Here is a 14,512-nt window from a genome sequence, read left to right as displayed (position 1 = left end):
ATATCCTTATTCTGCCCTGAAGCTTGATGGGAGAACTTGGGCCAATTGCTGACTCTCAGCCTAACCTACCTCACAGGGCTGTTGTGAAGGTTAAAGAGGAAAGGGAGAACGATGTATTTGCCCTGAGTTCTTTAGAGGAAAGGTGGGTTTCAATGCAATCCACTTGGAGTCTCAGTGAGATAGATGTAAATAAAAGTAGACAAATAGGTTGGTGTCCTTCACACAGCAGGTAAACTTCCTATCATCTGTATCAGTGTAGACCCTAATATCTTATGCCGACCTGACCGTGTGCAAAGCCTGTTCACATGCTGTTCAGTTGAGACTACGGCTGGGCCCTAAGCATTGACCTGAATCCCTTTCCCTTCCTTAGGGCATGTTCTGTGTCTTGGTGCTGGCATGGCTGTTTCTTCCCATCTACATTGCTGCTGGGGTGAGTACCAAGGGCTGTGATGTATAGTCACTCCTTCCGTTCCAGACACTGGCAACTTGCTCCCAGGTCAGCCTCTTTGGATCTTAATTCTTCACGTGGTAATTTCAGTGGGGATTAAACTATGGCCCCTCCTCTCTGCTTTGCCCACTCTGGCCTTCAAAGCCGCAGCATCTGGTGGTTGATTTGGAATGCTCGTCTTTGAGCCACAAGATTTGCTCACGTGAAGACATGAAGCTGCTTTCTCTTGATAGGGACCATTGGTCCATCAAGGTCAAGATTGCCTGCGCAGACTGGCAGTGGGTCTCCAAGAAGGTCTTTCACATCACCTCCCATCAGACCCTTTTAACTGGAAATGCTGCTGGCAGTTGAACTGGGGACCTTCTTCATGCCAAGCGCATGCGTTACCTCTGAGCCGTGGCCCCTCCCCAAAACTAAGATTCTTAGCTTTTGTCTGGAACTCCCATACAGGACAGGTGAGGGGCATGGAGAGAGCAATGCCAACCTTAACCCTACATACTTTTCTATAGCAATACCATAAGTTGGTTCACTTTTCTTTGTTTATTTTATCAAAACATTTCTATGCCACCTCCCTCTTGTCCAAGCATGGTGGTTCAGGTGGCTTACAAAAATTCCTGAAACGCAGGTATCAAACAATCCAACATTAAAATAGAAAAACAGTACCCCCCTTTCTCTCAAGATCAGTCCCGTTCATCAATTAAACTACTGAAAGCCCACCTAAAAAGAACAGTCTTGCATTTTTTATGGAAAATTGCCGCCATGGAAACCTTATGAACTTTAACAGACTCTGTAGAAGCAGTCATGGGTGAAAGAAGGAGCCTGCAACCCACCTAGACAATCTAGGAAGAGAGAGGAAAGGAAGAGCTTTCTGTGATGTTATAGATGGAGGTCCAAGGGGGCATGCAGCTGAAACATAGCCACCCGCCTGTGGGCAGGGCACAGACAGCTTCAGAGCTGCTCTCTCCCCAGCAGATTGCTGGATACTTGCTGGCCACACAAGGAACTGCCACGGTGTGGCATGGAGCCACCCTGTCTTTGCACAGGAGAGCCCAAAACTTCATCAGAGAGCCCATAGTTTTTAATACCTGTACGAAGAATTCTTGCATACTTGGCAATGTTGCTGAAAAGCAAATCGCCCTCCGTCTATCCCATAGATCCAGAGGTTAGTCTTTAAAGGTGCTACTGGACTCTTTTTGATTCGTCTATCCCATGTTGCCCTGCTAAGGTAAGGATTTAAGAGGTTAGGGGAGAAACAGGGGGCAGCCTTTGAATAGGCATTTTAAGTCCTGCTGCCCAGGACTTTCTGCTTTACCCTGACCTCACAGACTCCAGGGCTTCAGAGACAGTGAGAGTCTTCATAAGAGGCTCTGGAACAGAATCAGCCCTTTGTGGCTCTTGTTTTCTGTGAAAGGTAACCGAGCTAGGAGAGCTGCAGAATAAGGCAAATCACATCCAAGCACCTCGCACAACTTTGTGAGCCCCACAGCATCAGCTGTATACAAGTTTTGGTATATTGTCAAAGGCTTTCACGGCCGGAGAATGATGGTTGTTGTGGATTTTCCGGGCTATATAGCCATGGTCTTGGCATTGTAGTTCCTGACGCCAGGAACTACAATGCCGAGACCACGGCTATGCAGTCCGGAAAATCCACAACAACCAAGTTTTGGTGTGCTTTTCCTTCAACATACCCACCACCTCAACCAATGCTTCTCATTCCTTACAGGTTACAACCATGCCAGAATATTTGCAGAGACGGTTTGGTGGCAAAAGGATACAGATCTTCCTAGCAATTCTCTACTTGTTTATCTATATATTCACCAAAATCTCAGTAAGTAAGGAGACGAGAGGAGACAGAACAGAATTGGCTTGGAAAGAGTAGGTCAACCTAGGCTTAATAAGTGACATTTCTGCCTGTTGATGTTGCTTTTATATTGTGACCGGTATAGAATGACGTGAAAAGGGAGAATAATTGCATCAAAAGAATCCTGAAGGATGCTGAGCCCATTCTCCTCACACATAGGCAGGTTTAGGGGAGATGTGTTTTCCCTATTTGCTTGTTCTTTAAGAATCTGTTTTGAAATTACATCCATTTGGGACAGGCAGGATGCAAAGGTGTCTTTTGACCTCATACATATGAGAAGTATTCAGCTGGAACTGATTTCCTGTGCAACTGTTCCAAATCCAAAGCAATTAATGGGCCATAAAAGGAATCTCACATTTTGGTCATTGATCCATTCTGGAAAGACTAAGTAGGTCACAGGTTCTGTTGCAATGTTTTCACAAATACGTGCTGGCTGCATGGCTTCTAAAGCCAAAGAACCCGTAATAAAAACAAAGCCTGTTTTCTAATAGTCAGCCCACAGTTTGGGCTCTTGGTAACCTATATAAGCCTTACCTGTAAGCAACTGGCACCATATAAAAATCAGTTATCCAAAAAAACCCTCATTACTCAAGGAGGTTAAGGCCACTGCATACGAATCCAGGCACAACATCAAAGAGCTGGAACCAATAACTTCTCTGCAGGACTGTGAGTTAGCAGCAGTAACTTGGAAGAGAATGACAGCATGTCAGTTGGCAGTGGTCCAGGCCTAAGTACAGAATTACCCTTCTTATTGATTATGCCTTTTGACAGGTTTTCTGTTTTGGCATCCATCTATTTGGGTCTCTCTCTTGTGTAAACTTATTCTCTGGATACAGATGAAAAGAAAATGCCAACCCCAGTGGATAGTGCTGTGTGTGGAGGAGGCACAGAAGATGATTGGCCTGCTTGGTTATTTACTAATCTCGTTGGCCACCAAGCTTTAAAGAATAATTTACTAAACTCTAGTTGTTCATTGAGAGCTGAACAGCACTCAGACCAACCGAGAAAGAGATGGGCACCTTTCCATTTGGGCAGCTTTCTTTTCTACAAATTATAGTCAACAGTGGGGCAATTGTATGTTTTTACAACCAGGACTGACCTGAAGATGTTCATAATTTGGCCCCCAAACAGCTGTCTTATTTTTTTGGCATAGTTAATTGGCTTATTATTAATTTCTTTAGGAAGACACTGGGGATGTGGCAAGTGCTGGGAGTTTTCCTCCTCAGGCAGGCCTGTATTGCAAATCGAGATGCATGCATGCACCAAGACCATGGCTATACAGCCCGGAAAATCCACAACAGCCAAGATGCATGTATGTTCTAATACTCAGAGGCCAACTGCAGTGGCACAGGTTATGTTTGTGGCTGGTCCTATCCAGAATGGAGGCATCAGGGGCAATTTGCCTAGGCTTTGTGTTTCAAGAGGTCCAGCAGCTCCCAACCAGTAAATCCCCCCGATTAAAACACATTAAGATTGCCCTGAGCCCTGACTCCACTTCTCAACTTCTCATCAAAGTCTGACACAGCTAGAAGCTAAATACTGGGAGGAGGAGGAGGAGGAGGAGGATGACCACTGCACTTATATGCTGTTCTTCTAGACAGATGAGTGCCCCACTCAGAGCAGTGAACAAAGTCAGTGTGATTCTTATCCCCACAATACAAGTGGTGAGCTGGGCTGAGAGGAGTAGCTGACCCAAGGCTGCCTGCAGAGCTCATGGCAGTCATGGGAGTCGACCCAGTAGGATGCTGATTTGCAGCCAGCCCCGTAACCGCTACGCTACTGCAATTCCCCTAGCTCTTCCTTAGGACTGTGGAGGCCAGCCTTTTGGGCAAGTGGGCCATAAGTGTGCAGAGCCCTCTGTCCTTCTATGTCCCCAGGTGCCAGCTGCGCCCTCCTCGTTGATTCCCTATGGAAAGTGGCCTGCTTGGCCTTTCCTAGAGCCTGCTCCTTCTCTGTAGTGGCTCCTACCTTTGTGGAATGAGCTACATCTCTCAAAGTTTATAGTAGCAATGGGAGGCCATTTTTTTCTGATCCTTCTAATGGGGTTCAGCAGCAGCCTTTTCTTAGGGAGGGGCATTAATGTGTTTTTATTGTATTTTGTATATTTTAATATTGGACTTAAAGGATTCTTGAGCCACAGGAAAATGGCAGGGTATAAATATTTCAGTCAACCAATAAGTCAAATTCAAAGGCAATGCCTCTAGAACATAATACTATACGTGAACACTGCTCTCCCATGCTTTGTCTTCTGCAAGATTTCTTTTGATGTGGATTTCTATTGGTTTTTAAATTTTATGTAAACAACTTTGAGTCCTGCTCACCGGAGAAAAACAGCATGGAAATAATTTAACTAAATCAATAAAAGACAGGGTGCACGCAACAGCGTAGGCATAGGGCCACTTCTCCAGCCAAGCCATCTAAGCACCACAAGGACAGGGCACCAGGGCTCCATAGGGGCTTGGCTCACTCCTATGAGAGGAGACGGGTTTTGTTCCTGGGCCTGTGCTGCCATCAGGTGTCCCAGCCAAGCCCCTGTGGCAACCCGGCAGGAGCTTGGCTTGGGCCTGCCTGGTGGGGGCTCAGGAGGTGAGGGATGAGCAAAACACTCTGAAGTGCCCTGAGCAGCAGGCAAGGAGCTTTGTGCTGAACAGGCAGGAAAAAAGGGACGGCAGCAGCCAGCCTACAACCATCCCTCAAATCTAAAAAGCTGAAGAGGTTGAGGAAATAAAGACAAATATGTGAAAAGCAAACCCACTGTCTGTACAACCAAAAAATTCTAAACTAGATAAATATCCTTGCATTAATATACAAAAATGTCTCAATATAATCTTAGCATATAAATCACCCCTGTTATTAATAAAGAGACAAAAGATCAAATGAGTTTTGATAAGATGACATGGGGATCTTAAAGGTTCAATAAGTCTGTTATAGGTCTTACCATTCACACAAAAACAAAAGAACATCAGAAACATGCATAACTATGAATGTGCCAGGTATTTCCCCCAAGCACTTCAGTGCATCACTCAGGTGTATGAGTTAATGTTACTTTATTAAAGAAGAATACCAGTATCAAGATGGTCAGACAGGATCAGTGGCTGAAGTGACGCAAGGTCACTTAGCAAGGTTAATTATAGGGCAGACTCCCTGCCCCCCCCCGGTGGGAAAGAAAGTCCATTAGGGTTTTGGCGTGCTGAGCCAGGGAGTCAGGGAAGAGGGGAGGAGGGAAAGGACGAGCTCTGCTTAGTCTCTTGGGGGGTTGATGCAGTCTCAGCAGGAACGTCAAGGCCACGTTCACAGGCCGGCCAGGCAGTGGTAACCAAAACACCTGCAAGATAAGCAGCTAGCAACTAGTCAGCAAAACAGGTTCCCTCTGCATGTTCTCAAAGGTACACTACACACTGCAGCAAGACCCTGCCCCCCCGGTTTCTCCAGGTACTTTTTGTGAAACTGACGTACAAGCTTAGGAGCATTCATATCAGAAGCCTTTACCCACTCCACATTACTGTTGTTGCAATGAACCCATTGAATTAAGTAAAATAATTCCTCCCGTTTCAGTTTAGAGTAGAGATGGGCACGAACGGAAACCCTCCCCCAAACATGATGTTCATTGTCATCCATGAACAGGGACTCATGAACAACCACAAACATGGCCCTGTTCACGAACATGTTTGTGGTTGGCTGTTTGTGGGGGCCAGCAGGCTTTCCTCCAGCCATCATCCAAGTCAAGATCCCTACCACACCACTCCCAGAAAACTTACCTGAGCAGGCAGCAGGAAAGGTACCAATAATAAATAATAGCTTGGCCCAGAGCCTGGCAGCAGCCCTGGAACTTGAAGGGGTAGATCTCTATCCCACCACACAGAAAGAAAATTCAAGCTCCAATGCACACTCTCTATCAAAATGCCAACAGCAACTGTCTCTCCACTGTCTGCAAAGTCAGAGCTGGGAGCCCCCCTCCTCCCTTGTTGTAACAAATTTGGAGCTCCACACTTGAAAGGAAGACCTGCCTAACAAGCTAAATTGGGCTTAGATTGGGGTTTCTAGGGCAACAGCAGTTCTGACAGAGTTTAGACAATCCCTGCCTAAGTTACCAAGGGAATTGATTGCAGGTGCCAGACTGTCTGGCTTGACAAAAAGCAACGAACGAGGTCTGCAACAACCACCTGTTCGTTTAGAACGGGGCCTCACGAACAGCTTGTTCGCGAACAGCAGATTGGGCAGTTCATGGCTTTTTTTTGTTCATATTGTGGTTCGTGCCCATCTCTAGTTTAGAGTCCAAAACCTCCTCAGCTTCATAGTGCGGTTGGACATTCACGATGGGGTGTGTGTGTGTGCCATCAGGCACACTTGGCAAGTAGAGACATATTACAACACATCACACCTCATTTTGGGTCACCAAAATTGTCTTTGAACTATGTGTAGGGTCTTTAAGTACCCGAAATGCCCAGCCAACTTGGCATCATGACAGGTTTTCAGCACCTCTCCTCTCAGGCTAGCCGGAACATATAGTTTGCCTTGCCGGTACCAGCCTCTGTGCTCACCCTGTTCCAATTCATCCTTGGGTACTTCCTCCCGCTCCTTTCCCACCTCAGTTTTCACTTTCTCTTCCCACTCCGTGAGGACAGGCAGTGCTGCTTTGCTTCTCGCCCACTGCCTAGTAACGATTGCCTCTCCCAGCTGGGCAAGCAAAAACATAGTGTCTACTACCTCCTCCTTTTGATTATCATGTTGGGGGAGGCACGAAAGGGCATCTGCTAGGAAGTTTGATTTGCTTGGTAGGTGTTTTAATACAAAGTTGAATTGAGAGAAAAACTCCTCCCACCGTAACTGCTTGGTGCCCAATTTGCGAGGGATGCGTAACGCTTCCAAATTCTTATGATCCAGCCACACTTCAAATGGTATTTTAGCCCCCTCCAACCAATGTCTCCAAGTACACAAAGCCAGTTTATCTGCTGCTGCCTCTTTATCCCAGATCGCCCAGTGATGCTCAGAATCCGAAATTTTTTTCAACACATAGGCGCAGGGGTGTAAGTTATCCTCCTCCCGTAAAATCACCCCTCCATCACCACATCACTAGCATCCACCTGCACTATAAACTTGCGAATCTCATCTGGGTGGTGCAGGACCGGCTCTGAGGAGAACCACTGCTTTAGGCACTCAAAAGCGTCCTGACACTCAGCAGTCCATAGTAGTTTAGCACTAGGCTTCATTCCCTGTGGCCCCTTCCCCTTGGTTTTCAACAGGTCAGTTAGCGGCAAGGAGATTTGGGCAAAGTTATTTATGAAGGGTCGGTAAAAGTTAGCAAAGCCCAGGAATGACTGCAGCTGCCATCCGGTCTTGGGGGCTTCCCACCCCACCATGGCTTGCACCTTCGCTGGGTCCATTTTCAGCCCTTGGCTCGAGACTCTGTATCCCAGAAAGTCCAACTCTTTCTTATAGAATTCACATTTGGACAATTTAACTGGCACCTGGTGGACCTGCAGGGTTTTCAGCACCTCCCGCACAAATTTCACATGTGATTCATAATCTTGCGAAAACAATAACACGTCATCTAGGTAAACGACCACCCCCTTGTACAGGTGTTTGTGCAGAACTTCATTAATTAAATTCATTAAAAAAACCCGGAGCCCCTTGCAAACCGAAAGGCATGATCAAGTACTTATACTGCCCAAAGGGGTGTTGAACACTGTCTTCCATTCATCCTCCTCTTTGATTCTTACTTGAAAGTAAGCATCCTGCAAGTCCAGTTTAGAGAAAATCTTACCTGGAGCCACCATTCCCAACAAGTCTCTGATGAGGGGGAGGGGGTATGCGTTAGACATCGAAACTGAATTGATTCCCCCTATAATCCATGCACAGTAGCAACCCCCCATCCTTTTTCTTGTGGAATAGCACCGGGGCGGCATGGGGAGAGCTTGCGGGCTTAATAAACCCTCTCACCAGATTTTTGTCAATGAACTTTCGGAGCTCAGTTCTCTCATAGAGTATAGTTTCCCTTTTGGCAGTTTTGTCAGGGGATCAGTTCAATGGCACAATCAGTAGCCCTATGGAGGGGAAGCTTGTCTAGTTCTTTTTCATCAAACACTTGGCTCAAGTCCTGATACTCAGGGGGGATTTGCTTCCTCTCCTCTGTGGTCAACAGCACTGCTTCTGGGATGGGATGCGCCACTTTTCCCCACTCCTTGTTCCACACGTGTGACACTCTTCCCCAGGGAAGCATAGCTCACTGGCTCTCCAACATACATATGGGTCATGATCACATAGCCAGAGCACTCCCAACACAAGGGGAAATTTAGTAGCTACGCTAACTATAAATGTCCGGGCTTTCCAATGGCTCACCATTCCCAGAGGGGTAAACTCAGTCTTGTAGCTGGGAGGGTTCCCCTTCATTCGAGACCCATCCAATTGTTGGAACACAATGGGATGGGCAAGTTTGCTCACCTCTAGCTCCAATCCCGTCACCAACACACGGGCAATTAAGTCTCTAGTGCACCCCGAGTGAATTAGGGCTCTTACTCCGATGTGTGTCCCCCTCTGAGGGTTCACTAGCGTAACAGGCAAATAAAACAGGGCCCATTTGGGTCTCACCTCTTCAGGTGCTGATTTCCCCACAACCTGCTAGCGGGGTCTTCTTACAGCAGGTCATCTTCATTTCCCACTGGCAGCCTCTGGTCTTCCTCAGCCCCAGACGGGTCTCTGCTGGACGACTCTAACTCCTCCTCCAATTTCAAGCTGGTGGTGGCTGTGTTCCTCGGCCACAGCAGCTTCTTAGGGGCCTTTGAAGGTTCTGCTGGGTTCCTCTGAGCCTTGCGCCCTTTCTCTGGAACTTCCACTCTCAGCCCTGGGCAGTCGGCGGTGAAGTGGCCTGACCCCCCACACTGTAAGCAGAGGTCCCGTTTAAGATGGAGGGCCTGCTGAGTCACCAGGAGGCAGTTTCAGGAGTGCTTCCTCTCTCATGCCCCGGCATTCGAGGGGGGTCTGCGCTGACCCACTTGGTGCTGCATCCGCAGTAGCTTGACCACCTGATCCCGATTCTCGATCTCACAGGTGAGTTGAATCCATCCCAGCAGGGTCCAGGGGTCATTCTGCACCAACGCCTTGGCCACCAAATCTGGGTTCAGGCCCACCCGGAAACACTCAATCTTTACTCCCTCAGTCCAGTCCCTCACTTTGGTGGCATACTGCCGGAACTCAACAGTGTATTCTCGCATGGGACTGGTGTCCTGCCGCATCCGTTTCAGCTTGGTCCTCGCCCTCTCCTCCTCAAGTGGGTCTTCAAACTGCTCTCTTAAGGCTCAGACAAACGCCTCCAAGCTTCTTAGTTCTGGGGCATGGGCCCTATACAGGGTCACATACCACTTTGCCGCCGGGCCCCCCAACCACAAGCCCAAGTAACTCACTCGGCTAGCTTCATTGGGGAAGGTAGGGCCCCACTCTCAGAAAAACTCCATAGCCTGGACTAGGAAGAAACCTAGTTCCTCGGGGTCCCCCTTGAACCAGGTGTCCAGCTTGCGCCACCCCTGTGGCTGAGGTGCAGGCACCGCCGGCACATCTTGTGGTCCTGGGACTGGACCCGGCACATCGCCGTCCAGGAGAGGCCCCACAGGTGGCCCCGGTTGTGGCAGGATTCGCATTATCTCCCGGAAGCCATCCAGTAGTTCTTCCAGTCCTTCTTTAATGTCATCTATCTCCCCCCAGAGGGCACGCATCTCCTTGGTAACATCTTGGGGGAGCTCGAGCTTATCCAGATCTTCAGGCTCCTCTTTTGTCGAGCCAGCATCACCTCCTCCCATCTTGTTGTCTCCTGGGGCGGTCTGCGCCTCCTCTAGCACGGTAGCAGGGTTGCTCATGCTCAGTTCGAACAGCTTGCCCTGCTGCCTTGCTTTCTCTTCTCAGCTTCGGCAGCCATCGGGCCCCCTGGGTGCCCTTTCCCTGGGGGTAGTGGTCAGCCAGTTCAGGTAGTTGGCCCCCGACTTGAGGCGTGCCCCTAATCCTTTTGGCACTTTGCCTCCAGCACCCTGCAGTTGCACGGGGCTGGATGGTAGTCCCTCTGGCATCTCATGAGATCCCTTGTCCGTCTCGTCTGGCATGGCACAGGTAGCGAAGTTCAGGACTCTGGTTCCAGGGGTACTTTGGGACTTCATCCAAAATGTCAGGTCTTGCCAGGTATTTCCCCCCAGCACTTCACTGCATCACTCAGGTGTATGAGTTAAAGTTATTTTATTAAAGAAGAATACCAGTATCAAGATGGTCAGACAGGATCACTGGAAAGTGACGCAAGGTAACAAAGCAAGATTAATTATAGGGCAGACTCTGCACCCCCAATGGGAAAGAAAGTCCATTAGGATTTTGGCACGCTGGGTCATGCAACCAGGAAAAAGGGGAGGAGGGAAAGGATGAGTTCTGCTCAGTCTCTTAGGAGGTGGGTGCGGTCTCAGCTGGAACTTCAAGGCCACGTTCACAGGCCAGCCAGGAAATGGTAACCAAAATACCTGCAAGATAAGCAGCTAGTGACCAGTCAGCAAAACAGATTCCCTCTGCATGTTCTCAGAGGTACACTACACACTGCAGCAAGACATTCATGACACATGGCAGATATGCTGGAGGCGTATCTGACAGAATGTGTCATTGGACCATTCCTAGCCAATATTCTTTTTTTAGAGGCCCATTTCCAATAACCTTAGTGTGAATCCACTTAAATATTTCAATAAGGTTGCTTACATAGTTCCCACAAGTTACCATGAAAAGTAAAATATCCTAGCAAAACTTCTTTGCCAGTACCATTGGATTGTTTCCCTGGGGGTAGTAAGTAGTTTAAAAATATCCTCCAAATAACTAGAAACTCACATGAAACAATTTCACAAGAGTGAAAAAGCCATTAGAAAGCTGAAAATATAAACTGAGTCAAACAAAACACCATCGCTGCAAGCTCCCCATGCCGCTTGTATGGCTACTGACCTGAGGGCCGTATTTTAGGTTTCACCTCATTACCTTGAGTCAATCAGAGCTATTTGCTTTGCAAAGACTTCTGCACAGACTCTGACCTCCAGTTGGGCATATGGAGATTTGCATTGGGTGTGTGTGTGTGGATGAGCTCCTCCCACAGGACAGCCTGTGATCCCTCCTAATTCTACTGCTCTATACTGGTTGTGCTCATTTAATACCATTTGCCCCCCAATGACTTGGCCTGAGAAGATCTCTGGGCCTGCTGGCAGCTAAGAGTCCTTCTTTTGGCAGTTATAAGAGGCATGTCAGGAAGAAGAAGCAAAAAACACACTATTTTTACACACTATTTACCTTCAACACACTATTTACCTTCAACCTAATGGGTGGCTGCACTCAGACTCTCAGCATGGTGCAGCCTCTGATCTCTAAGCCCCAGAGATTCCTGCCCATGAATAAACTGGGACAGCCCACACAGTTAAATTCTTGTTGAAGCATTTCCCCTAATGAATAGGCTTCTCCATTGTGCAAAAAGAGCACGTAGCTTTATGAATGGAGCTCAACAGAGCTTGGCTGTCACTGAAGGTGACAGCCAAGAGGCTGAGAAAGGAAAGAGGCTGAGATAAGAGCCACAGAGCTATTAAAATGGGTGAGAAGGAGCAGCCCTTAAACTGGCTTCCTCAAGATGGTTCTTGGTGAGGACGGCTGGTTCCTTTCCATACTGGCCTCTTCCACTGCTCAGCAAGATGCCCACTACAAAGGTGTCATCCTGATAATCCTCTGCATAACCTTTCCCCCAGGTCGACATGTACGCTGGGGCTCTATTCATCCAACAGGCCTTGCATTGGGATCTCTACTTGGCCGTTATTGGTTTGTTGATAATCACGGCAGTTTACACTGTGGCAGGTGAGTCTGAGAACTTTAAGGGGTCAAATGGGAAAGAGTTTTGACTTATCTCCTCATTTATATTTTATCTATCTGTTCCCCACTTTTCTATAACAGCTTTCAGAGCCAGTTTGGTGTAGTAGTTAAGAGCGTGGGACTCTAATCTGGAGAGCCGGGTTTGATTCCCCACTCCTCCACTTGAAAACAGCTGGGTGACTTTGGGTCAGTCACAGCTTCTCGGAGCTCTCTCAGCCCCACCCTCCTCACAGGGTGTTGTTGTTATGGGGATAATAATGTATGCTCTGAGTGGGTGTTAAGTCATCATGAAGGGCAGTATATAAATTGAATGTTTTTGTTGTTATTACTAATATTACAACATAGAGATTGAAGATGTAAAGTAATAAATATAATAGCAATAATAAAATTAATAGTATTAATAATTACAAATAAACCAATAAGCAATGACAACTGAAACAATATTCTCACCATAAAGGTAGCGTGCAAATCTTATAACAATAGCATGAATTCCTTGTATTTAAGAAACTCAGCAGTACTAAAATCTAAATCTGATAAAACTATAAAATAAAAGCCTGACACACAAACAGTTCTTAAACAAATTAACAATTTGAGATATGCAGATGACACCACGTTACTAGCAGAAAATAGTGAAGACTTGAAACAACTACTGATGAAGGTTAAAGGAGAAAGTGCCAAAGCAGGATTACATCTGAACATCAAGAAGACAAAAGTGATGACTACTGAGGAGTTAAACAATTTTAAAGTTGACAATGAGGAATTTGAAATTGTCCAAGATTTTCTATTCCTTGGCTCAATCATCAGCCAACAGGGAGACTGCAACGAGGAAATCAGAAGAAGATTGAGACTTGGAAGAGCAGCTGTGAGGGAGCTAGAGAAGATCCTTAAAGATAAAGATGTCTCTCTGGGAACCAAGATTAAGATAATCCAAACTATGGCATTCCCCATTACGATGTATGGATGTGAAAGTTGGATGGTGAAGAAAGCTGACAGGAAAAAAATTTATTCATTTGAAATGTGGTGCTGGAAGAGAGAGATTTGCGGATACCATGGACAGCCAAAAAGACAAATAAGTGGGTACTAGATCAAATCAAGCCTGAATTCTCCCTAGAAGCTAAACTGACAAAACTGAGGCTATCGTACTTTGGTCACATGAGAAGACAAGATTCTCTGGAAAAGTCAATAATGCTAGGAAAAGTAGAAGGCAATAGGAAAAGAGGAAGACCTAAAACGAGATTGTTTGACTCAATAAAGAAGTGATGTCCTCCAGTTTGCAAGATCTGAACAAGTCTGTTAATGATAAGATGTTTTGGAGGTCTTTCATTCATAGGGTCAACATAGGTCAGAGGCGACTTGATGGCACATAACATACACACATCTGCATTACCAAGCAGAATTGGGTCCATGTGCACTGAGAATTATGCTCTATGCACAGAATTCCCAGTGTATGTTTGGCAACCAAGAATCAAGGTGGACATATGGAGGGCATGAGGAATTAGGCCCCTTAGAAGCATCAGGTGGCCAAATCCTGCCCCGTTGATGACATTTTGCACATCATTTGATAAAACTTGATTGTGTGGTTAGGTCACTCCTTTTGTTCAGCCTAGGAACTAAATCTCTCTTGAAGTTAGTGATAGACAGTGATTAAAATCTGAGATGAACTCATTTGCCAACAAACAAAAGAATACAGAGAGTAGTGTCATTTTTTTAATACATAGAGTATTGTTGCCTTGTAATTACCTTCTTAAAAGATCAATAGGGATGCTTTTGTAGGAGGAAGTGACCAGAACATTTTGGGGAAATGAGAGAATGTGGAGGGTGATTTGGTAGGCATTCAAACTTCCAGAGAACAAGAACAGAATGAAGTTTGCCAAAAAAAGGAGTTTGGCCTCCATCAACAAGTGTCACTGCTTATCCATCTCTTTTTATTTAGCCTTCTTCAAACATTACTCCTTAGTCTCCCCAGCTTTTCTTTTGATCTGCTCCCACACAAGATGGAAAGTTTATAACTTTTGATGTGTGGCTGCTTAAAGAGACATCGCTTCTATTGAAACAACTTCCACTAAAGGTGTCAGCAAATCAGTCAGCTGGGCTGAGGCAAGGAGTGGAGAGCACGTGGTGAGCTGCTGCTAGAAGGGTTTTTTTTTTGAGGGGGTCTTTCTGCCTTGCCTTCCTAGCTGCTGTGTGAGTAGCTGAGAGTGAGTGGGTTTTTGTAGCTTCCTAGAGAGTGGTTCTGTTTGGGGCTGTTTGTGTTTTGTGGGCGGTTGGGGGCTGAGTGAGTTGCAGTTGATTGCTGTTGATTACAAGCCCCGCCCTTACTGTGCTGAGCTCTGCAGTAC

The 14,512-nt window shown here is 46.6% G+C and overlaps 1 protein-coding gene across 7 annotated transcripts in view; it reads left to right on the top strand.

Moving 5' to 3' along the window:
• Window positions 1–14,512, top strand: part of SLC5A11 (solute carrier family 5 member 11) — a 59,650-nt gene that overhangs the window by 26,452 nt on the left and 18,686 nt on the right. For all 7 annotated transcript variants that reach the window (XM_054992735.1, XM_054992731.1, XM_054992732.1 and 4 more), the window contains 3 exons: window positions 371–430; window positions 2,172–2,276; window positions 12,053–12,158. In XM_054992735.1, the coding sequence (XP_054848710.1) occupies window positions 371–430; window positions 2,172–2,276; window positions 12,053–12,158 (271 nt within the window). The remainder of the gene's footprint in view (window positions 1–370; window positions 431–2,171; window positions 2,277–12,052; window positions 12,159–14,512) is intronic.

Source organism: Eublepharis macularius, chromosome 12 (assembly GCF_028583425.1).
Source record: "Eublepharis macularius isolate TG4126 chromosome 12, MPM_Emac_v1.0, whole genome shotgun sequence".
Classification (NCBI taxonomy): Eukaryota; Metazoa; Chordata; class Lepidosauria; order Squamata; family Eublepharidae; genus Eublepharis; species Eublepharis macularius.
The sequence above is the reverse complement of the archived record's forward strand: the minus strand, read 5'-3'. Positions and strand labels throughout refer to the sequence as shown.